At 39.6% G+C, this 10805-nt stretch overlaps 1 protein-coding gene across 3 annotated transcripts; it reads right to left on the bottom strand.

Moving 5' to 3' along the window:
- Positions 1-1202: 1202 nt before the first annotated feature.
- On the bottom strand, positions 1203-4021 carry LOC148854877 (uncharacterized). 3 transcript variants are annotated; one of them, XM_088982206.1, is made up of 2 exons: positions 3763-4021; positions 1203-2873 (listed from the first exon to the last, which is right to left on the bottom strand). In XM_088982206.1, exon 2 carries the CDS (start codon positions 2530-2532, stop codon positions 1675-1677), a length of 858 nt encoding a protein of 285 aa, XP_088838332.1. In that variant the 5' UTR covers positions 2533-2873; positions 3763-4021; the 3' UTR covers positions 1203-1674. The 3 variants fall into 3 exon arrangements, with proteins under 3 accessions (XP_088838332.1, XP_088838329.1, XP_088838331.1); XM_088982203.1 differs by having other exon boundaries at positions 1203-3248; positions 3763-3845; XM_088982205.1 differs by lacking the exon at positions 3763-4021 and adding an exon at positions 2963-3248.
- Between the last annotated feature and the right edge of the window lie 6784 nt (positions 4022-10805).

Raw genomic sequence — 10805 nt, 5'->3', positions numbered from 1 at the left:
TATTTGCACTTCCCAAATTGAACCTTAATGGGTTCTAACTCTGATATAAGTGTGTATGAGCCACATGGATGATGATTGTACTAGGACTGACCTATATATCTAATTCCTTCTGATTATTGATCAATCTCTGAAAGTTCAGGAAGTGTCTTCTAAATATTGATAATCGCTGAGCTTTCCATGAACTTTCATGGAGTCTTGTTTTGTATGGTTGGACTTGACCTACAGAACGGCGGCTTATGGCCGAAGGAGCAACAAGACCCAGGTCGGTTTCTCTCGTAGCCCGAGACCAAGTTTTTGGGTTGCCAAAATACATCCCCACGGCCTCAAACTCACTCATTTCCAAAGAATCCGGATCTCCTCTGCTCATAAGAATTCTGTCACGTCTACCCACATTACCAACATCGCATACATATACAGAGAATATCTATCCATGGATCGAAGAGATAAACGTGGGCAGGAGATCTGAAGTCTTTTCAAGTTTTTTTTTCTCAACGTTTATTTCTAATTTTCCATGTCCAGTCTCCAGACTTTAGTAAGTACCATGGACGTGTCGTAAAACCCACGTTACATTGTCAAAGCGTGCACTCTAGCAAAAATCGAGTAATCGCAGGTTATCAACTCTTACTTAATTACTTGATTGAAGTTTATAGCTTACTAAAAAGAATTAATTAAAACTAATAAAAGGTTGAAGAAAGAACATTTGGTTGAAAGAAGGAAAAAGAAAAAAAACAGAAAGAAAGCAAGAAACAAGTCCTCATCAAGACCAAGTCCAAGCCAATAAAACAAATCTTAACTATTCTTTCTGCATTGCTTACAATTTATCACTATTTCTTTTTCTTTTTTATTTCCATTTTTTTAGTAAAAAATGTGTCTAATTTGGCCACCCAATTAATAATCAGAGAAAAAAAAAATCAAATGGTCCTAATTCCTAACTTTCAAACATCTAATGATGCAAAACAGAATTGTACCAAATAACATAAAGAAACATTGATAATGATAGTTATGACTTTAGAATAATTTAATGGTCTCTCTCAGACTCTCTCTCTCTCTAAGCTAATAAAACAACATAATTATATTATAATTATACATTTCTTTCTTTAATTATCTAAAACTACTCCTTAGGAACAATCCTTTTGTCTTAATCTCGAAGGACAAAGGAACACCCAAACTAAAGCAGATTACTCCTACAGGGAACAAAAATGTAGAACCCAAATCAATGTATCTATGAACAGTGTAGAAAGAAGCTTTAAAAATAAACAAAAGAAACCTAATCGTGTAAGTTTTTCCAAAAGAGAAAAAAAAAAAAGTAAACGAAATAATGGAACAGCCACGAATGAAGGGTACCTGCTATTCTGTCTCCTAAACCGGTGACATGTTGATATACATGAACATGACCATTCCAAGATCGTCTCTCCCTCTAGTATCTTGCGCTTCTCCTCAGCCTCAACATTAATGTAAATCTCAATCCCCAGTAATTACCAATTTTCTTTCTTTTAAATAACCCCAATTGTTTGTTCAAACTCTGTAATTGTTTTCATTCAACATAATTGATTCAGAAGCCTTTTTCACACGGTAATTCATGAATCCATGTTGGCGCTAAATTAAATACATGAAATCTATAACCTGGGTTTTATCGGAGAGAGAATTCATTGTTGGTGAGGAGACGAATGCCGATCATTTCTTCCTGTTCTTATCCTTTCCGTTGCAGAAGAGTGAACCCAGACCGAATAAATTAGCAGTTCCTTTTGAGATATAAGGTGGTGGGACATTCAGAACAGGACTAATTCGAACCCCATTGCCATAGGATCCTTGATTCTTTCTCAAGGGAGGCTTATGGGAAGATGACAGATACGAGGAAGGAACAGAAGAAGATGAAGAGGAAGATTTTATGGGTGTGATCACTGGGGGCTTCTGTTGATTCTTGTGATTGTCTTTCAAAAGTTGTGATCGTTTTGGATTCGGTGACGAACCTGTTGAATTGCTTCTAGATAAGAGAGGTATAGAGCAAATTAAACTCCGCCTGTGACCATTACCGCAATTAAGACTACTGCTTCGCTTGAAGCGCCAGAACGACTTCGAGTGTACCTTTTCCTCTTCTTCTGCACTGTTCTCCAAGATTTCCTTCAAGCTCTCTTTTTTCGAATTTTCAGTCCTAGAACTAACAGGAGCAGGAGGTGCTGTTGTTGCTGCTGTTACCGCTACTGCTGCTGCTGCTGCTGCCGGTGGTGGTGGTGGTGGTGGTAGAGGAGGGTTGGGAGGAGCAGATTTAGGTCGTTGGGTTTGTCTTGGAGGATCGAATTTCTGCCTAATTTGAGTTGGAAGGATTTTTCCATCGCAGAAGAGCTCATCAGCAGAGGACGATTCTTGTTGGAAGCTTTCGCTCACGCAGAAATCGAAATCCAGAAGCGAAGAATCCGTGCGGTAGTTGTGTTGTTCGACGGGCACAACGTCTGATTGACGGAGATCATGAGAAAACGAGATTCTGGGACTCATTCCCGGGCCAGAGCTCTCTGAGCAGAGATCAATCGCCATTTCTTCAAACCTCTCGAACAGAGACCCAAAATCCTTCAGGACCCAGAAAGGATTTAACAGAGATACTGGATTTTTAATTATATATTCGAAACACAGAACGGAAAAATCGTAAAATGTAACATGTTTGAACGATCCAGGCAACCGCGAAGATTCAAACGCGAGCCACGGCCGGCATTAAAAGCTCTGTAGATACACGAGACGAGACATCTTGGACTCTCAAGAGTCAAAAAGGCCTACAAAGAAGTTTGAAATTTGGAACAAAAGGACGCAAAAACTGGAAAAGAGAAGCGTTTAAAGCTGTGAAGTCTGAACGATTCCAGCATTCGAAGCTCCTCGCTTCCCTGCAAATGGACGCAGACGAATCTTCAGATTTCTCTAATCCAAAAAGAAAAGAAGGAAAAGGTAACTGAAATAACCACCGAAAGGCTACCCAGAAACTCTCTTTTAGAGCTTCTACAAGGAGGTTTGTTTCCGTGGTTGCAGAGAGACATTGACAAATGAAAGCCCCAGGAAGAAATTGAGGACAAAAACATCCATGAATGAAGAGAGAGACTTAGAGACAGAGCGTGAGCGAGAGAAAGAGAGGGAGAGAACCGGGACGTAAACGTGGAAGAACTCTGACGGGAGTTACGGGGCTAAAGAAGTAACTAAATAATGAGGAGGCTCTCAAGTCTCAACCACCGACGGAGCCGTTTGTTTCCTTGAACCTTTCTCCCCTTGATAAACAAATTAAGTTAGATTATTAATAATGAATTAAGAATTTATTAATCATCTCTTGAGAAATTAAACCCAACTTGGTATTCTATCCATCATCTTATTTATGTCATTCTGTTTCTTAGTCCAAACCCATCAAACGAACAAGATTTAAAATAGATTAAAAAACCCTTAAAATGGAACAAGTGGGTTTCATCAGTTGGACGGCAGGATGAAGAGGTCTCGTACAATAACAATATGAGACAGACATATATAGTTAATTAAATTGGTAAGAACAATCCAACATTAATGCACTAATCTAAGTTTCAAATTCTCATAATTTAGACATGCTGAAAGAAGGGCTTCTTCTAGACATGAGATTCAAGTCAAAACATATTTTACAGGTTTTCTCAGTATTATAAAAAAAGGAAGAAATTACAAAGTCAAAACACTTTAGCAGAAACGAATATCATCTTTACAATAATGAGATGAAGCCATGGATGCATAGCAAAGAGATTGATTGCAAATTGAACTCACCATATTCTGTCAGCCATTTTTTTAGTTCCTTTCCCTGGTAATAAGATGCATAAGCTTGAATACTATATGAACAATTGAAATGTCAATTGTTGGTGACGATCTCAAGATTTAAAATTTCTAATGTTTAGCACAAACTGGGTGCACCTTGAGTATTAATTATCCTGAGTCCATTGCACAGTAGTGTGACGTAAAGGACTATAGCTGCTCCATTTTTTTTCTTTTCTTTCTGGGTGAAGTGAAAATGGCTTTACAACTCCCCTGACATGGTGATCGGGACGTTCTCTCTAATAGGTAACATAGTCAGAACAAAAGGGAAGAGTTTCATCTCTTCTTTTTTTTTTTCCAAGCGAAAGTAGGTAGTGGACTAGTGGTCAGCACTGTTTTGAAAACCGGATCGAATCGGACAGTCAGACTGTTCGACCAAGGAACCGGTCAGTTGTTCGGTTTTTATTTTTTGCTTGATCCGGAAATTTCTAAAATATTATTGATTTGATCAGTGAACTACGGACCTGAATGGTTGAACCCCTAAACTATTTGATCCGATGAATAATTGTTGAATCATTTTATTATTTTTCAAAATCTCGGGAACCAAACTATTCGAACCAGACAGTTAAACCACTCACCCAAAAACCGGTAGGAACCACTTGATTGTATATATATTGGACAAGTTTTCCATCTTCACCAAACAATATATCAGAAATGATGGAAGATTGAATTTGATATAGAGATGATGTACTAGGAATATTTTCTAAGAATAATTTACCACCTAATCCTAACTTGATATAGAGATATTGTACCTGGAATAATTTTAAAAAAAATTCTAACAATTGTTTAATAATTTACTTCCTGATTAAATATAGAGATATTGTGAGTGGAATAATTTTAAAAATTTCCTAACAATTATTAAATATTTAATGGCCAATTAGACTTTTGAATGTATTAGAGTCAGAGAGAGAGAGAGAGAGAGAGATGTAGAAATGTAATTCTAACCTGCTGAAGTTAAGCTGCACGCGTGCATGCGTACCACCTTTTAGGCTTTTGCAATGGCACTGTGTATCAGGAGGAAGTGAGGAACATTTATTCCAATCCAATGGTTGTCTAAGGCATTCTTTAGTCGAGGCCTCAGATGGGAGGATTTTCATTTTTCAAACAGTGGTCCCAAGTTGTTCCTGCACACTATTCTATTTGAGCTATAGAGGAGGAAAACCAGAGGTCCCTTGTCTTGTGACAGTACCGAATGTTTCCTCTCAAGATCTGAGTTCGGATTCCAGACAGCTTGTTTTGTGGGTCCAGCCAATTATTCTTATCTGACGGTTGTCAGAGGGCGTGACGCTGAAGTATCATTCTTTGGCAATAGCAATAATGGACACATGATCACAACATAGTCATGAGTATCTGATAAAAACTTAGACAGACAATACTATCATGGAACGGAACCTAGCTCCCATAAGACAAAGCCCAACAACCCTTCAGATCAGAACCGCTCGGCTTAATGAATGGACCAACGATCAGAAAGAGACCAGAAAAATAAAAACATTTCTAGGTTGCTGCTGAAAAGGTGAAGAATCTCAAAACTTTTAACCTGAAAGAGATAACAAGTGGGTAACGTGATGCACCGCCCATTGGGTGAGTTGGTTGGAAGCCCATTTTTATGGTATGGTAGGTTGGGCCCATGCTCCATGGAGTGATGGACATGGACCACGGCAGCCCATGTACTTTTTTCTGCTTTGATAAGCCATCTCATCTTCTCCTCCGTGGATACTTGCCACGTGAGCAAGAACAACCAGAGTGAGAGAGAGACTCAAATCCACCTGGACCAGTAGTATGGGACCCTCCGTGGATACTCTCATGGTCATGGTTGCTGTTGCGGATGGTGCCAGAAATGTTTGATCATCGGCCAGAAAATGGGCATTCAATTCACAGTGGAAGGGTAGGGACCCACTTGTCACCTCGTGGTAGAATCACCATAATGACATGGAGCAGGCGATGGATGGTTAATCCGTGATACTTACCGTTGCTCCGGTCGGTGAACGAGATGAAAAGCCTTAACGATCAAACCTAGACAGAAGAACGGTCGGCGCTGATGGATCATGGATGTGGAGTTGTGGACCCCATGTAAAAAGTAGGACATTTGTGGAATCATCATTTGGATGCATAATTAGATGCCGGTCTCGTCCTCCGAATGGTTCTCTCCCATGTTGGGGTGCTCTTTATAAGATGCCGTCTACCCACGAAAGGATAAGGCTTAAGGGGGGGACTGTAGCCCTGTAACAAGCAAAGTAGGATGGAGACAGAGGTGGGACCCTTTGGTTTCCTTACAAGACGATCAAAGACAAAGGAAACGGTTCCTTGAGTGGGACGTGAAGGAATAGGAAGAAATAGACCTTGGGTATGCAAACCACCGTTGGATTGGAATTTTATACTTGGGTACATGCATATCAATAATCAAAGAATCAGTTACTTAGATGGAACAATGGAACTATCATAAAGGTGAATGCATAGGGAGTCAGGTGAGGTGGACTTTTTTGCATACACTAGAGCAAATTCTGCTCATCATTCAGGGCCCAGGACTCCAGGAGGAGGAGCCACCGAGCCCCAGGAGTAATCTGCGCCTCCGCTCGATTTGAACCGGGACAAACATGCTCTTCCACAGGGTACGCGTACATAGCTCCAGGGAGTCATGGACTGTGTACATGTGGGCCAGTACTCAGTACTCCAGACTCCAGAGGGTTCGGGGTTCCTGCCATTATCATCGTATCGTCCTTTCAAACACACTGGAGTCTGGATCGAACAACAGTTTAACAACTTGAATGCATGACAGAACGGCAGAAAAATCCCAGGGACAAAGATGCTGTACTGTAGTGACGTGGGAAATGACAGAGCATACATAGCCAATCCATGTTGAATTGTTCCACGCAGGCAGGAAGAAACACTGTGGATGTGGCCGTGGCCTCAAAGTCTCACAAATCCTAGTCTCACTCCCCACAGCCGTTGGCTTTACAGCATTTGTTCATAGCTGAAGCAGAGTGGGAACTAGTGGACGACGGACGACCGTTCCATGAAGGAGATTTCAAAGGCTGCATGCCTACTTCCATTATTTGTCAGCCAAGCTTACTTTAGTCTCAGCTATCCTATGCTTGACGTCTTGGGTCTTGGAAGAAACGACAAAGGAAATGAGTTGTGATGGTTTTCCATGTAATTACTAAAAGGCTCGATAGATTATTGAGGAATAAACGATCTTTCTAACTTCTAAAATAAAGGCTAGAACTAGAGGTGCGAGTCGATGGATGGAGCCTGGATTGCACAAAGTACAACTAAAGGAAGATTTCTAGGTGGTGTTTGGTTCGTTGCAGTTTCCTGAAAAGGTGAAAAGACGGTACCACATTGAAGCAAACATCAAATTTTGAGTACACGGCAAAATACTCATCGATATATGATGTTTGGTTAGCTCTTTTCTTAAAAACAGCAAAACAAAAAAGGAAAAATCTTTTTTTCTTTTCAAATTTCTGGCAGGGCTCGGGTATGAACATATTTTGTTAATGTAGAGGCAAAGTCCGGCCCGGCCTATGTGAACAGCTCTACACACTGTCATACTAAGAAAAGTAAGCATAAACTAAAAATTAATTACCCAAAACAATCCTATTACAAGGAAAAAAACACATAAAAAAATAGAAGCCCAGATCACTATTCCTTTAATGAAGTGTTCTAGCAACCTCAAAAGAAAACCATGAAACACAAAAGTGTCTAAAGCATCCAATAAAGTTTCCATATCCTTGTAGATTCGGTTGAGGCCTTGAGGAATAGTTCATCTTTGCTTTTGGCCTTTGCAGTATGAGTGACTTTGTTCTCTTTTTTTTTTAAAGAAGTAACTTTGTTTTCACTCTTCCTTTCCAAGTTATCTTTTTATTATCAGCTTCACTTTCATCTCTATAATAATTTCAAACGAGTGTTGAAATACACAAAGAGACACTTCACACCCACTCACCATGCTTTTCGGAGGTGGGGAATACCAAGCCTCTAGGTGCCTGCGATTTAAGGGCTTATTCGCCAATAGACAAGGAAAAAGAAAATAATGCATCAAGGGCACTTTTGTCAATAAAAATTCATGCTAATCCACATGGAGATCTATACCAACCTCGCATAGAACTGCCCTTCAAAGAAAACACACAGAGCCAAGTTAGAAAAGGTATCGAGAATAATGTCTCTTACCATATGGCACTCAGCGATCCACACCAACCTGTAGGCCATCTTTTGAACATACCACAAGGCCGATCACCCAAAAACAAAGCAGCCTATGACATCTTACTGATCAATACATATGGTTAGCCGAGTATAGTGGTCCACCACTTGACAGTTTGAACCATCAGAAAATGAAAACTGACTTTGATATGATCCTGGTTTAAACAAACATCTTGGTTGTACATGAATTAAATGAAAATTCATCTATATATAAAATGACAAAGGACAACAACATAACGTGTGATGTAAACAACACATGATTCTGATAGTAAAAAGGTAAAGAAGTGAAATGAAAGGATCCATGAATTGAATGATGAATTTACTTGTGATTAAAAAAAAAAAATCGGCAAAAAGTCTAGAGCATTAGGCAGTTCTTTACATGGTAAACCGATTCATAACTCATTAGAATATATAAACATTCCAGTTTCCAAGTTGTTTCCCTTTCTATAAATGAGTCTGCTTACGTTCAATGGATTGTGATTACTGGATATCAATCATCAATGACATCAAAATTTCGATTGGGAATAATGTATACATCTGTACAATGCTCATAAATTGGCTGGCCGCCAGGAGGGCTTGTGTAGATGGAAACCATGCTGCTGGCATTGTCTTATGACCGACATGCCACCTTGGCAACTGGAAGACACCATGGGTTGTATACTTGTAAAGAAACTACCTATTACTCAAAAAATGTCCATGGTACAAACTAGACCTGTTCATGGGCAGGACCGGGCCGGGTTTCACTCTGTATTAACAGATTTTTCTAAGGCCCGAGCCCGAGCCCGGCCTGACCAACGGGCCTACAACTTGGGCCCGAGCCCGGCCCTCATAAAAAGCCCGAAGCCCAGGCCTGGGCCCGAGCCCAAAATTTATCCCATGTTGTTACTACTGCTGAAGTGGCTGAATAGAGAGAGAGAGACAGGGAGAGAGAAATTATAAAGAAAAAAATAAAAAAATGTATATATTAAATTATAAATATATATATTTCAATAAATATTATATTATTTATATATTTTATATAATATATAAAATACATATTATGTATTTTATAAAATATATAATGCTGAGTCGGGCCGGGCTTTTTTGACAAATCCCGAGCCCGGCCTGTAACACAGTCGGGCTTACTGTGTTAGGCCCGAGGTCAGGCCCGTGGACCTAATTACATGACCAAGCTCGACCGGGGTGCGGGCCAGGCCATCGGGCTACCCGGCCCATGAACAGGTCTAGTACAAACTCCTTTTACCATATGGCAGACAAGACTTCCTCACCTTGATGCATCTCTGGGAGCCATGACAAATGCAATAGCTTCAGGTAACATAACCCGGTAAGATGTGTTGAAATATAAGGCAAAAAAAATTTCAGCAATTTAACACAATATAGAACAAAGTTGTGGGAAATCTTAAATGTAAACCAATGTGTTTAATGGGGAACACGACAAGGTGTTCACCTGCTATGATTAATGACTGTGAAGATCAATTGATGGCGTAAAACAAGACTGTGAAGTATGTGTCTGACCATTACATGGAACATGAAAAATTATTAATCATTTGAATAAAAGTCTACAAGTTCAAAAGAAAATCAGTGTCATGAAATAGTGGCTGAATGAATTAAGCAAACATGTTAACAACTAACAAGGATCCTTAGCACATGAATGGGGAACAATAAGTACCTTGCAGAAACATTTAACCACTTATATGTTTATCATTCATAATATGGACTCAGAAAGTAGAATAAAGCAGGAAAGAGGGGGCTTGTTTCTATTTGTCAGTATTTCTGACTTTCACTCAAACAAGAAAACAGCAGAAAGTGTCAACCAGGCACCATGTGGATTGCGGTTGACAGAGCTTGCAATTGGGAAGGGTGAAGGGATAAGAATCTTGCTTTTCTTGGCAAATGGTTCTGGAGATTGCTTATGGAGCCACAATCTCTTCAACATTCCTTATGGAATAGTTGGGACTCGGGCTTAGCATTGATGGTAACGCTGCATTGCCATTTGAAGGTTATAGATGATGCCCTTTTGTCTTCTTGAGTGTATAAAGTATGACTTGGTTTCAAGCTAAAATGTAAAACTTGGGAGGATCAGTGGTTTGGAGGTAAGACTATTGTGCATCTTATATCTCCATACTTTATTCCATTTCTTTTGCATAAAAACAAAACAATTTCGGACTTAGACTCCATCTTTTCCAATATTGTTTGGGATCTTGGCTTTAGAAGGGGTCTTAGAGATTTTGAGAGTGAAAAAAAGCGTTGTCTTTTAAACTCTCTTGAGGGTATACTATTTCTTCTGGAAGGAGCAGAATCCACGATTTTGGCCATAGAGTCCTTAGCTTTCGTTTTTTTTTCTTGCTCTTTTTTTTAGAAAAGCCTTGGTATCTTTCCCTTCCCCAGTTCCTTTCCAGATTAAGGTTCTTTGAATGGTCCTACCAAGGTTTTAAATATCAATACGCCCGATACGCCGATAGGGGCGTATCAGGCAGTATTGGTACTTTTTTTTTTTTACATTTTTTAACTTTTTTTCAAATCCGGTTCAGGGGGGCGGTTTAAGGTTCCTCTACCCCCTGAACTGGTCAAAACTGACAGAGGGTGTATCGGGGTGCTCCCGATATGATATGTATCAGCCGATACATAACAATACTTTGAACCTTGGGTCCTACCCCTATAAAAGTCAAATCCTTTCGGAAAACCATTTTGAAAATCATCAATACAAGTGAGATGCTCAAGCATAGAGCAACAAAAAAACATTGCATCTCACTCCTCATGTGTTCATCCTTAATGCCAACCACCTTTTCCTGTCTTGTTCTTAT

Source organism: Nelumbo lutea, chromosome 4, assembly GCF_056320005.1.
Source record: "Nelumbo lutea isolate HS-2025 chromosome 4, American lotus-T2T, whole genome shotgun sequence".
In the NCBI taxonomy this organism is placed as follows: domain Eukaryota; kingdom Viridiplantae; phylum Streptophyta; class Magnoliopsida; order Proteales; family Nelumbonaceae; genus Nelumbo; species Nelumbo lutea.
The sequence above is the reverse complement of the archived record's forward strand: the minus strand, read 5'-3'. Positions and strand labels throughout refer to the sequence as shown.